This window comes from Ochotona princeps, chromosome 10 (assembly GCF_030435755.1).
Source record: "Ochotona princeps isolate mOchPri1 chromosome 10, mOchPri1.hap1, whole genome shotgun sequence".
In the NCBI taxonomy this organism is placed as follows: domain Eukaryota; kingdom Metazoa; phylum Chordata; class Mammalia; order Lagomorpha; family Ochotonidae; genus Ochotona; species Ochotona princeps.
Window position 1 is genome coordinate 44,255,911 of NC_080841.1, and position 13,593 is coordinate 44,269,503.

General features: G+C 45.1%; 1 protein-coding gene across 1 annotated transcript in view; it reads right to left on the bottom strand.

Moving 5' to 3' along the window:
• Positions 1 to 390: 390 nt before the first annotated feature.
• Positions 391 to 13,593, bottom strand: part of NID1 (nidogen 1) — a 74,912-nt gene continuing 61,709 nt past the window's right edge. Inside the window, exons 15-20 of the mRNA XM_058669379.1 lie at positions 10,636 to 10,762; positions 5,065 to 5,236; positions 4,032 to 4,189; positions 2,789 to 2,912; positions 2,059 to 2,171; positions 391 to 1,345 (exon numbers count right to left, since the gene is read on the bottom strand). Of these exons, the coding sequence (XP_058525362.1) occupies positions 1,224 to 1,345; positions 2,059 to 2,171; positions 2,789 to 2,912; positions 4,032 to 4,189; positions 5,065 to 5,236; positions 10,636 to 10,762 (816 nt within the window). The 3' untranslated portion in view covers positions 391 to 1,223. The remainder of the gene's footprint in view (positions 1,346 to 2,058; positions 2,172 to 2,788; positions 2,913 to 4,031; positions 4,190 to 5,064; positions 5,237 to 10,635; positions 10,763 to 13,593) is intronic.

The window sequence follows — 13,593 nt, forward strand, 5'->3', positions numbered from 1 at the left end:
AAATGTCTATTTCTTTAGGCTTCTGGGGAGTGAATGATGAAAAGATAGCACTAGCTACTCAAAGCAGATGCTCTCTAAATACATTTTAGAAATATAAACATGAAATGCATTAGTGATCCATTTAACTAGACAAACAAACAATAAGGAATCTGGATCATTCATATAATTATCCAATTTGGTCTTCATAGTATCTTTAGATGGCTATATATAGTCATAATATTCAAAGATAGGGGAAAAAAGAGCAAGCAAACTCAGGGGTAAGTATAAATTGGTTCTCTGGAGTAAAGGCCCAAACTGATGGACTGGTGAGTCCTCATCTTGTGCCAGCACTAATCTGTGCCTGACAAGTCTGTATTAGCTGCCAGGACAGCAGTGCCATGAATTCACAGACCAGATGCTGGGAAATAGATGTTCAGGAAAATAAGGTGACTCTGATAATCTTTGGTATCATATAAGGCACATCAAAATAATTCCTCAGTCTCAAACATCTGGCTCTACATAGGATACTTCTTTAACTTATGCCTTTTGATATCAAAGGCTACTACCATAATGCCAATATTTTATCTGGGAATGGATGCTCATTATCATCCACAAAGTATCCCTATTTTCCCTAGGATAGGATGGGTTCTGATCAAAAGGCAGAACATACACATTACAATGGGGGCCTTGGGATGAAGATAATGAGGAAATGGGGAATAAAACAAATGGGACTATAAACAGGGACATCAGAGCACCAAGATAAAAAGTATTGGAGGGCTAACTCCCTCCTTCACTCACAGCCTTGCCCAGGTAGACCCTGGCTGGTGTGCTGAGCAGCTGACAGGATGATGGCTGTCTCTGAATGAGGCTGAGCTTTTAAGACCTCAGAGAAGGGGCCAACTCAGGATCGGAGTAGTTCTACTTACCACCCGGGGTTCTATGATTGGGGAAAGGTCCCAGGGAACTGGGGAGGGGTGGATAGTCATCACCCAGGCTCTTATAAGGGTTTTACATGAGGGCTGGGATAAAGTGAGAGCCTCTGTCCTCATGTAGAGGGGAGAAATTTTCCCATTACAGAAGTGTATGGTTAAGGGACCAGTGAGAGGAAAGTTGTTGGGGCTCAGTCTGGGCTGGACTTGAGCCTAGTGGTCACTCAGGCAGAGGACAGTTTTCAGTCTGACCAAGTAGATTCAAGTAGGATGTTGCTGTGAAATACTTGGAGAGAAAACAAAGCATTCTTATCTTCAGTTCCGCTCAATACAGTCAACTCCAATGGTGTTGTCAGGGCAACGACAGGTCCTGCTTCCTGGGGTGGCCAAGCAGAGGTGAGTACAGCCACCGTTGTTCACTGAGCAGTAGTTATGGCCTAGAAAAGTCAGAAATCAGTTAAACAGTCTTCTCTGACCTGATTCAATAGCCACTGAGAGATCAGATACCTTACAACCTTAGTTCAGCTTCCATAAGGCATGCTCCAGGGGAAAAGAACACTGTGCTAAGCTACTCTGCTGTCTATAAGTTACACCTGCCAAAACACTGATTCTCAGTTTGGGAGCTATGCAGATTTACATCTAAAGCTATGAAACAGATCTCAGGAAGGGTTCTCCAGCTCCCAGTAGAACATGGAGGTAGACTCTTAATGCACAGGGTACTTTCTATCCAGTTTACACTCCTGGTTTCATTTAACTGGAGAAAGGGGAAGGGGACAGGCCTTTGAGTGGCAGCATATGGTAGACTACAGGGCCAGGCTGCCTGGACTCACCTGGGGCTCTGCCACTGTGAGTGCTATGACTTTGAGCCACTTGTTTCCATTTTCCTGCTTTACAAAATGGGCATAGCAGTGCCCAGTTCACAAGGCTGCTATGAGAGTGAAAGCAACTACTAAATATAAAGCACCTGGAATTCTGAGTTGATATAAACCACAGAGAGTGCCATAGGTTATTGTCTACTTCATGCCTTGATGTGCTCTTTGCACTCACCAGGCTCCGCAACTCAGTAATTAATACCCTTGGTGGATAGGACTGCACATCTTATCCAGTGTGACCAGCACTTCCCCCAGCCTCAACAGTACAGGTGAGTTACCTTGGGGACACTGAGACAGGGCAGTGGTGATGCCATACAGCCGGGTCTGCTTGTGCGGGTGGAAGGAATCCATTTCTTTGGAAATAGCAAGATCAACAGCCACCACAGAATTCCTTCAAAGTACCAAAGGGCAGAAAGTCAAAAGCACATCTAGATGGTTTGAACTTTTCTTCACTGGGGAAACTTTTTGGCATTTTGGGGCTTAAGTTGGAGGCCATAAGCAGACAATGTGGCCTTATTTCTTAGCTGTCCTTTTCTTATTGCATTTCTTTGGCTTCACAAGGAAAGAGAAACAGAAGCTGTTGCTCCCCTCCCACATTAAATTCCAGGCAGGAAATGAGCTTTCCCATTAGACATACTTGGCTAGCTGCCTACTTGGTTTAACCCCTCCTTTGGCAGAAAGTGGGTTCAAGAAGGGGCTGTGGGGGTTCCAGCAGGGGCATGAAGTGTGTATGAAGCTAACCTTGGGCCAGCTCCTGGGGAAGGGACAGAGATGCACAGGAAGTCCAAGTTTACACCCTTGAGACTGTGCAGCCAGAAGTAGCCAGCTAACAAATGATGGTGTTCCCCATCACACCCTCTAACCTCTCTCCTGACGGCCAAAAGATGCGGAAGAAAGGATATCTCTGGATGTCAAGGCCAAGGCAAGGGGCCAGAGGGGAAGGGCCTGGCTTTCCAGAGACAGAGTGGGAGCATCAGCCTGCACAGCTGCCAGCAGTAGTCAACTTACGTCTTCCAGTCTGTGTAATACAGATTTTTCCCATAGCTTGTCACAGCGAAAGGATATTGAAGTCCTTCAAGGACCTTGCGTCTGCTTGGCTGACTGGGGTTCAGGCACTCCGCCCGATTGGTGCCTGTGTGGAGCAAACACAAGTCACATATTGTTCATGCCAGAAATGGGCCCTTTGTATCAAAACTCAAGGGTATCCAGAGCAGAGGTGGGGAAATTTGGCATTGCATTGGCATTCCAGGTCCTAGACAATACATGTGACTTGCTTTTAAAAACTGGAGAGCTGTCTTTCTCATCCTGTGCTTTGTGCCTTTCCAGGATCAACACCTATGTCCATTCCCACACCTGCTTCGGCTGAGAAGCAGGAGATGGGGCAGAGAAACTGCAACTTGCTCCAGTTGTTCTGGAAGCAGCTGGTGTCTGAGTCCACTCCATTGCCCAGGTTCTCTTAGAAGGAAATACATCATCTTCCACCTCTTGTCCAAGTTCTTTCCTGTAGCTTCTCCTGATCCTCCTGCCCTTTGAATTCAGAGCCTTTAAGGATTGTTCATCTGTACCACTTGTTAACAGCAAACAGCTCCCATTAACACCTTCATGATGACTACAACTTCAGGCCCATGTGTGCATTCAAGTGTCCATGCCTTGCTCTGTCCTAACTAGCAGGTGACCACAGCCTCCCATGCATCTGCCATGGAACATAACATAGTGTTTGCAACAGAAAAGTGCTCAACAGATTTTCATGGAGAGAGACTGACGTTCCTCCATTATCTGGCAGGCTCCCTGCATCCCTAGCTAGAGGGATACCTACACCTGCCAGATATGAGCACACAGAACAGACTTCATCTGGGTTGCTCTTACTTGAGCCTCCTTGGCTCCAAGTGCTGACTGGGCCTTTGGGAGACAATGGGGAGCTACAGAAAATCTAAGTTGTTCCTTAACAGATATCAAGATGATTACAGGTCTGTCCAACTACTACTTAGGACAGAAGTCACCATGCTTTTCCTTAAAGGGCCACCCAGTCATTACCTTGTGTTTTGTGTGCAGTGAGACAAAAACAAGAATAGTTTGCAGGTATTTTAAGCAACAACTTAAAAGTGTAACATGTTAAAATATAAAACCACATAACTTCTGGGTTATCTAAAAGCAGGTGGCAGGTTGGATTGGGCCTAAGGGCTATAGTTTGCCAATTCCCTGACTCAAACAATTGAGAATTCTCCCTGGACAAGGCCAAGCCTTGCATCACCTGCATCCACCCAGCAGAGCTGAGACGAGAATGCATCAAAGGTCAGCCCATTGGGCAAGCCCAGGTCATCTTGCATGAGAATCCTGCGGTTGGTGCCGTCCATGTAGGAAGTCTCAATTTTGGGATTATCTCTGTTCCAATCTGTCCAGTAAAGGTTCCTGGAGGAGGACGAGAAGAGAAGAGAAGAAGAGAAACAACAAAGACTTATGAGGAAAAGTTGGTGAAACAAACCTTCCCGAGAAACCAGCAGACATGCAAGCACACAATGGCTGCCAAGGATTTGGAGGCAGCTGTAACACGAGTTCTTCTGCAGTCCCTGGAGTATGCTTTTTCTGTTACCCTCAAAATCCAATTGCCTTTTCCCTTAACTGATAGACTATTCCTTCACAAAGCTGCTCATCAAACAAGAAAACCTGTAACTGACAGAAATTCCCTGTATTACACCATCAGGCAGGGAGGCCTTGCAGACCCAGGGGACCAGACTAAGGTGGCAGAGGTGGCGGTCAAAGCACCTGCCCCTGAAGAGGTGGCTTCGGGGTCACAGAACAAGGGATGTCCTCAAAAGGACAGAACCAAAGTGTGAGAGAGGCACAGGCCTGGGCTCGGAGAGTCAGGGCTTGCAATGAGAGCCAGATGGAAATGGCCAGGATGAGCTGGAGAATGCCGCAGATGAGGCTCCAGTGTATTCAAGTGAGGTCTGCCCAAGGGAGGAGCCACAGGACACTCTAATGCCACCCTCCTTTGTGCTCTTCTGTGGTTCAAGCAGCTTGATTGTTGATCTCTACTGAACCCACAGGGAAAATGCCCAGTTTCTGAGCTGTCAGCCTGCAGAGTCTCTTGGTAAATGATTTGCAAGGGGAACATGGGATCAAGTTCACATTGTAGTGTGGGCCCGGGGAATTCATGGTGGATATCTCCAACCATCACCTGCTTCAGCCTGTACACATTCATCTTGAGAGAGTCAGCCCACAGTCTGTAGCCAAGAGGCAGGAGGGGAGGGGGACAGAGATACATCGGGTTTAAGCAAGAATACCCTCTCACGGAGTCCGTCACAATGCCTCGGGGGTTCACCAAGTCAGTCTCAAACAGCACCCGGCGCTGGGTGCCATCCAGCTTGGAGACCTCTATCCGGTCCCGCTGAGAATCCGTCCAATAGATGTTGCGGCCGAGATGGTCAATGGCAATGCCTTCCGGGCTCCCAAGATCTGGAACCAAACACGCAGCTCCTCTCACTGTTTTTGTCTAAGTAGGTGCTCACCAGACTCTCCCACACAATATCCACTCCTGTGGCTCTGAGAAGCCAGATGAGAATGGAAAATGCTTGCTGTTTGTAAGACAAGCAATCCTCAGAGAGATAAATTAAAAAATGCCACCCATTTGCTCCTGTAGTACCCATGATGCTCTAGGCTTGAGACCAGAAGTATAATGATGTCTAAACTGTGGTCCAGGGCCCAGTCCCAGTGTTGAGCTCCAGGCCATGTGGCAGACTGCAAGAGACAGATAGGATCCAGTCTGGAGTTGAAATCCAGGTTAAGATTTCTGGAGGAAGCAGGGTTTTTTTTTTCTTTAAGATTATTTTTATTGCAAAGTCAGGAGGCGAGATAGAGAGGAAGGTCTTCCATCTGCTGTTTCACTCCCCAAATGACTATAATAGCTGGTGCTAGGCCAATCTGAAGCCAGGAGCCAGGAGCTTCCTTCAGGTCTCTCACATGGGTGCAGGATCCCAAGGCCTTGGGCCATCCTCTACTGTTTTCCCAGGCCACAAGCAGGGAGCTGGATGGGAAGTGGAGCCGCCAGGATTAGAACTGGCACCCATATGGGACCTAGGTGCATTCAAGCTGAGGACTTTAGCCACTAGGCCACTGTGCTGGGCCTGAGAGCAGCTTCTTGAAGGTGGCTTCTGAAGGAACAATTAGTTTGTGAGGCAAAAATGCTTATGGAGGGTTTTTGTTGTTGTTGTTGTTGTTGTTTTAGGTAATAGGACAGTATTTAAGGACCACTTGCACATGGCTTGACGGGAATTGTGCATAATTTTATATGGCTGGGGACATGGAGGTGGGAAAGCACCCAAAGATGAAATTAGTATGCCCAAGTTAGTGAGCTTGGAGCTATCTCATGGGCCAACAGGAGGCAGAGAGATCTTAAGGTGATGAATGGGACAAGCAGAGCCACACCATTTATTAACTATGGGTTAGAAAAGTCATTTCTGAGGAAGAATGTTTCTAGGAAATCATATCTGATATTTCATAGAAGTAAAAGGGGTACACATATGGAGTATCAATAACAATAAATAAACCTCCCAGAAGGCTCCACTGCATCACAGCAACTGATTTTTAGGCCCAGGATTGCCACTGGGAATTTTACATGTGACTATTGGGCTTCCATTTGACTTTAATTAGTTTAGGTGAGCAATGGCTTTCCTGGATTTTTTTTTTTTTAAGTAAAAATAGGGGCTAGGATGATGGCTTAACAGGTTAATCCTCCGCCTTATGGCACTGGTAGCCCATATGGGCACTGGTTCTAGTCCCAGGCTGCTCCACTTACAATCTAGCTCTCTGCTTATGTCCTGGGAAAGCAGTAGAGGATGGCTCAAGTCTCTGGAACCCTACACCCATGTGGGAGAACTAGAAGCAGCTCCTGGCTGCTGGCTTCAGATCAGCTCAGCTCTAAATTTGCAGCCATTTGGGGAGAGAACCAGCAGGTAGAGGATTCTCTCTGTAAATCTGCCTTTCCAATCATCATCATCATCATCACCATGTCTTTAAAAAGTGGCACTTTGGGCTTTAGTGGTCCCATTCAGGATTCTTTTCCTTGTACAAAGGTCTGTACTGAAAGTCACTGAGGGTGGCTGCCATGTGAGTAGGAAGTAGAAGAGGAGGCCCTGTCTGAGGAATCTGGGCTGTGGGAAACCATAACATTGAAATATTTCATCAAAACAGAAGACTTCAGACCCTCTTTCCCCTGGGTTCTGACTTCACTGGACCCCTAAGACAGAAGCAACAAAGTCCCTGAAAGGTCACCCTCAGAAAACTTTACTAAGAATCAGAAGCCAGACTTAGAAAAGGTCTCTGTAATCCAAACCAAAGTGGAGCTACATAAAATATTAACACCTCCCTAAAGGCAATGGCACCATGACATTGACCTCCAAGGCCCCTGTCACTTTCAGACAGAACCAGAATAAATCTGAGGGTACATTTGGAGCAAGCACACCCCGTGAGCTGCTCAAACACAGAGAGGTGGTCAAAGGCTGATCAGCGATAAACTCTATGAGATTCCTGGGAAGCCCCAGAGGACTATATATTAGAAAGATACAGCTCTGGTCCTGAGGGCAGACCCAAGGGCAATCAAGCCTCCTATTCTCACAACCAAAAGTGCTCCCTCGTGGGCACAGTGGGGAACCTCACCCTATGCTGTGCAGCGAAAGAAGAGACAATGACATTGCTTGTGTTGCAAAGAAATAGATTATGATGCCCACTAAAATATTTAGCTGGGGGTGTGAAGCTTACTGTGGTATCGTGGGGTTACGGTGCTGCTTGCAGTGTCAGTATCCCACACGGGTGTAGGTTTGAGTCCCAGCTGTTCCACTTCCAATTCAGCTAGCAGCTAATGGGAAAGCAGCAGCAAACAGCCCAAGAGCTTGGGTTCCTGAATCCAAGTGGGAGTCCCAGAGGAAGTTCCAGGCTCCCAGCTTTGGCCTGGCTCAGGCCACTGTAGCCTTTTGCGGGGGTAAGCCACCAGATGGAAGAGCTCACCCTCTGTCTTTCCTTCTCTCTCTCTGTAACTCTGCCTTTCAAATAAATAATCTTTGCAAAAACACATTTGGCTGGGACTTTACATCAAGGAAAGAGAAGGCCAAGCTTTGGACTGAAATAAGGAAGAAAAGATAATCACTGCCATTCTCGCTTACCAGGCAAGTTCCTATCTCTCTTACAGATATTCCCAGTGATTTTTCTTCACTAAAGGCCTATTTTGGTTAAATTCTGTAGTTTCCCAGTAAATAGGCTTTGTGCTTGGAATGCTTCTCACTGTGTTTAAAGCTTTCTTGGATGATGATTAGCTCCAAAACCAACAGGAAATAGCAATAAATGACACACTCCCCACTTCCTTTTGGGTTTTGAAATCAAATAGCAGATAAGAGTAACAACATTCTTAACAAAGAAAAAGAGAGAAAATGCACAAAAGGCATTTTTAAATGTCTGTACATAAAATCACAGCATGAAACTCACAGACATTATTTACAATCTACTGGCTTGCAGAAAAGGACTTGGGTCTGTGTCCAAAGCTAGATGTAATGAATTCACCCTCAGCTTAGTTTCTGCTGGGTCATCTCTTGTGAAGGAGCCAAAGAAGGGAAAGCATGCCCCAGGGGCTATTCCTCAGGGATAGGGACAGTTCCAGAACCCTTCAGCTGGACTCTGAGAAGGCTACATTCATTCCCAACTAAGAAAAAACATGAGGGAGGTGGCAGTGTGGTGTAGTAAGTTAAGACACAGCCTGTGACTCTAGAAACCAATACGCATGCCCATTCTAGCCCTGGATGTTCTACCTCTGACCCAGCTCCCTGCAAACGTGCCCGGGGAGGCAGCAGATGAAGGTGATCTGCCACCCACCTCTGCCACCCAAGTGGGAGACCTGGAGGGAGCTCCAGACTCTTGTTTCAGCCCAGCCCAGCCTCAACCATTATGGTCATTTAGGGAATGAAGCAGCAGATGGAAGATCTCCTTCTCTGTCTCAACCCCACCCCTCTGTCATTCTGCCTTTAAAATAAATAAAATGAACCTTACAAGTAATTACAAAAGAAAAAGAAACATGAAATAAGACTCAGAGATTTTACAATGAGCCTCCAGCTTGCACATTTTACAGAGAAGAGGTAACTTTACAAAAAATGTCATCAGCCTGACCAGGCCTTCTGAGTACAAACATTTGCAGCTAAGCTTATGAGTCACTGACGATTAAGCAACACGCAAGCTTTGACCTTTTCAGTACATGGCCAATTATACAGATGCTTGGATTTTCGTTGTAATGGTATTTAAATGAGATAAAGCACACCCATTACAAAATGGTCCTAACTTGTTCAGTGTAGGGCAAAAATAAAACAAAATAAACAATGCATAGTTCTTGATTTCAAGTGGGATCTTTAAGAGACTTGGGTAAAATGAGGAAGGGCAGGCTATGCTAAAGTATCCCACACACTTTCTCATCAGTTATGCAACAAAAGACTGAGAACTATGGGTCAGCAGTCAGCCTGATCTGCTGGACTCCTGTGGTGTAGGCAATCAGAGTTAAGGCAGTAGGGGCAAGGTCAAGAAGAGAAACCTCTTGCTCACCATGTGGCAGCTGCAGTGACAGCCCTTTAACCTGACAACTGTGTTAGGAGTAGATGTAACCATCAGAGTTAGTATTTGCTAACATGCTTGTGACCCATCTGTACTGTATAACTCATGTGCTTATGGCCTTAGGGAAAACCCCAAGAGAGCACAGCGTGGCACAGATGCTTAGAGAACCAGCTGTAGGCCCAGAAGCCAGAGGGAGAATGGATATTAAATCCAGATGATGGGCTTGACTTTTTCTTAAATATACTTTTTCCCATGGTATAAATTTACATGCATGTGGGATCATCCCACCTCCACTCAATACTCCCTCCCCACATCCCTATTATTTTCATATTACATCTTCTATTATTTCTTCCCAAGTTATTACAATGGCATAGTCATTCATTTCACCATTACAGGACTGGTTTTCTGCTTTATAAATGTAGCATGACATGACAAGCAAAAGGAAGAATCTAAAGTAACACAATCTAAATGCATAATTAAAAATAATAATGGAAATCCTACCACTATTTGAGAGTAAAGGCACACGCTATATATACCCATTATTTCCCAGTATGCTAATCTCCCTTGTAGAGTTTTTAGTTTGTGTGTGTGTTCTGTGTATTGTTCAGGAAAATTTCATAACATAAAGCTTTCCGAGAAAGGCACTAGCTTTGCTAGTTTTATTCTTCTTAGGCTAGCAACAAAAAGGTTCATGATTTAAAAATGAGCCCTTTGAGAACTCTTCAGGGAAGCTAGAAATGGTGGTGTTTTGAGGCAGCAGAACTGACCCTTCTCACATCACCAGCCCCTATGACCAGCCATATATTCCACCCTTGCACATTGTGCCAACAGCCACTTAAGCTGCTAGAAGTAAAACGAGAAAGAAAGATGATGTTTGCTTGCCTAATACTATAGCCTGAATGTGACTTATCCTCCAAACTCATTATGAACTTTACATCTAAAAAGTTGTAGCTCATGGTAGTAAAAACATGGGAACCTAATGGTATTGAGGAAGTAGGCAGAGTGGGAGGTCCTTAGGTCACTGCCTGAGGAGTTGATCATAAAAGCCAAGTTGGTCCCCACCATTCTCTGCTTTCTGGTCCATCAGGTGATCGTACCTCTGCTGGTGTTCTGCCATTCCCAGCACCACCCTCCTGGGAGGACAAACCAATGGGGCTGCCTGATTCTGGACTTGAACTTCAGATCCTTGAGCCAAAATAATCCCACTTCATTCCTAATTGGGTTGTCTCGGGTATTTTCTTTGCAGTAACAAAATCTAATATACTCACCTTGCCGAATGATGGTAGATGGCTCTCCACCATGCAGACTGGCTCTCCCAATGGAAGGCTCACTGATGTCTGTCCAGTAAACCATCTTGTCCACACAGTCAAAGGCCAGCCCAATGATGACTTTATCCTTCAAAAGAAGACCACTGATAAATGATGAGAAATGTCTACCCACAATCATCCTAATATTAAAGCTTCTTAGGCTAGAAAAACCAGAGGCTGATGATTTAATTATGGATCTTCGGAACATCCCTCAGAAGATCTGGAAAGTGTGGTGCTTTGAGGTAGTGGACCTGGCCCATCTCATATCACAAGAGACTCTGATAACACTGTTCTGTGCCTAACAATGAGAATCTGTATGTGCTTACAGACACTTGGATATCTTCCTATTATATATTTTTTAAAGATTATTTATTTGAGGGCCTGGCGCCATGGCCTAGCAGCTAAAGTCCTCGCCATATGGGCACCGGTTCTAATCCCGGCAGCTCCACTTCCCATCCAGCTCCCTGCTAGTGGCCTGGGAAACCAGTCGAGGATGGCCCAGTGCTTTGGGACCCTGCACCCACCCGTGTGGGAGACCTGGAAGAGGTTCCTGGTTCCCGGCTTCGGATCGGCCCAGCACTGGCTGTTGCGCTCACTTGGAGAGTGAATCATTGGATGGAAGATCTTCCTCTCTGTCTTTCCTCCTCTCTGTATATCTGACTTTGTAATAAAAATAAATGAATCTTTTTAAAAAAATATTATTTATTTGAAAGGCAGAGTTACAGAGAGAAGGAGAGATCTTCCATCTGCTACTTCACTCCCCAGAAGACGAAATGCCCAGGGCTTGGTTAGGCTGAAGCCAGCAATCAAGAGCTTTTATCTAGGTCTCTCACACAGATGGCAGGAACCCAAACACTTGGGCCATCTTCCACTGCTTTCCCAGGTGTATTAGCAGGCAGATGGACTGAAGTAGAGCAGCTGGGACAAAACCCATGCTCGTACAGGATGCCAGTGCTGCAGGTTGTAGCTCTGCATGCTCCACCACAGCAGATCTTCTAAATGGAGCAAATTCAAATCTTGTTCCCGTTAAAGCTTTTTTTTATTATTGAATTATAGGAATTCTTTATTTTATACAAATCCCCTTCCTCTATAATAAACATTACAGATATACATACACATAGAGATATTATGTCCAAGTTTACTTTCTCACATGTAGCTTGCTATTTCATTTTCTTAATGATGTCTCTAAAACAGCAAAAGTTTTAAATTTTTATTAAATCAAACTTGTTATTTGTTGCTCTCATGACTACTGCTGTTTATATTCCTTCTGAGAAATCTCAGCTATCCAAAGTTTGTAAAGAAAAAGAAACAAGGCAAAAACACCAGAAAGGGAGAAGTAAAATCACTCCATTGTAAAATAATAAAATTGTTTACGGTGAAAGTCCTTGAGACTCTTAAAAACTATCACAACTATACCTGGATCTGGCAATGCTGCTAAATATAAGGCCAATATAAAATCATACTTTAATATGCTAACACAAAGAATAATTTAAAAACAACCTTTTTAGCATCAAAAAACATAAGATAATTAATAATAAACATTTTTAAAGGTGCATGACTCTGGGCCCGGCACAGCGGCCTAGCGGCTAAAGTCCTCACTTTGAACGCACTGGGTTCCCAAATGGGTGCCGGTTATAATCCCAGCAGCCCCGCTTCCCAGCTCCCTGCTTGTGGCCTGGGAAAGCAGTCGAGGATGGTCCAAAGCCTTGGGACCCTGCACCCACGTGGGAGACCTGGAGGAGGCTCCTGGCTTTACATCGACGCAGCTCTGGCCGTTGCAGTCACTTGGGGAGTGAACCATTGGACAGAAGATCTTCCTCTCTGTCTCTCCTCCTCTGTGTATAACTGATTTTACAATAAAAATAAAATAAATCTTTAAAAAAAAAAGGGTGCATGACTCCAAATTGAATGAAAGAAAACATTGTAGAGGAAGATTAAAGTTAGTCCAACTAAATGAAGAGGTAAGTTAGGATACTGGAATAGTATATAACACTGTTACAATACCAGACCTCCATAAACAGATTTATAGATTCAGAAATATTACCTATAAAATTGTTAACCCATTTATCTATTTTCATTTTATTTGAAATTCAGAGAGACAAACAGACATGTACAAATAAATTCTCTATCTACTGGTTCAATGCCCATCAAGCCAGGAGCCCAGATCTCACCTGGGTCTCTGATGTCAGGGGGCAAGGCCCCAAAGTACTTCATTCATCTGTTACCTCCCAGGGTCCACATCAGCAGGAAGCTTGATAGAAAGTGAAGTATCCAGAACTCCAAACAGGCACTCTAATATGGGAAGTGGGTATCCCAAGTGATAACTGAACTACTACATTGTGATGACCACCTCATGTGCAGCTTTGAAGATCTGATAAGGGCTGTATTTTACCCTAAGGAAAGTGGGAACCCATTGGAGCGGCTTGTGCAGGGGAAGGACATGTGTTGCTTTGCAAGTGGCCTTAGATGCCTTCTTTACTATTATACATTTGGGCTGACGTTTCTTCCCTCCCCTAAAGAAGAAGGAATGCAGTGGGCCCAGCATTGTCGCTTGATAACTAAAGTCCTCGCCTTGCACGTGCTGGGATCCCATATGGGCGCCAGTTTGTGTTCCAGTGACCCCGCTTCCCATCCAGCTCCCTGCTTGTGACCTGGGAAAGCAGTTGAGAATGGCCCAGGGCCTTGGGACATGCACCCATGTGGGAAGCGGAAGAAGCTCCTGACTCCTGGCTTTGGATCAGCTCAGCTCTGTCTTTTGTGGCCGCTTGGGGAGTGAATCAACAGATGGAAAATCTTCCTCTGTCTCTCCTCCTTTCTGTATATCTGACTTCGCAATTTAAAAAAAAAAAAAGAAAGAAAGAAAAGAAGGGACACGGCATCTCTGTGTGCATCTGTGACGTGGAGACCCAGGCGGCAAGA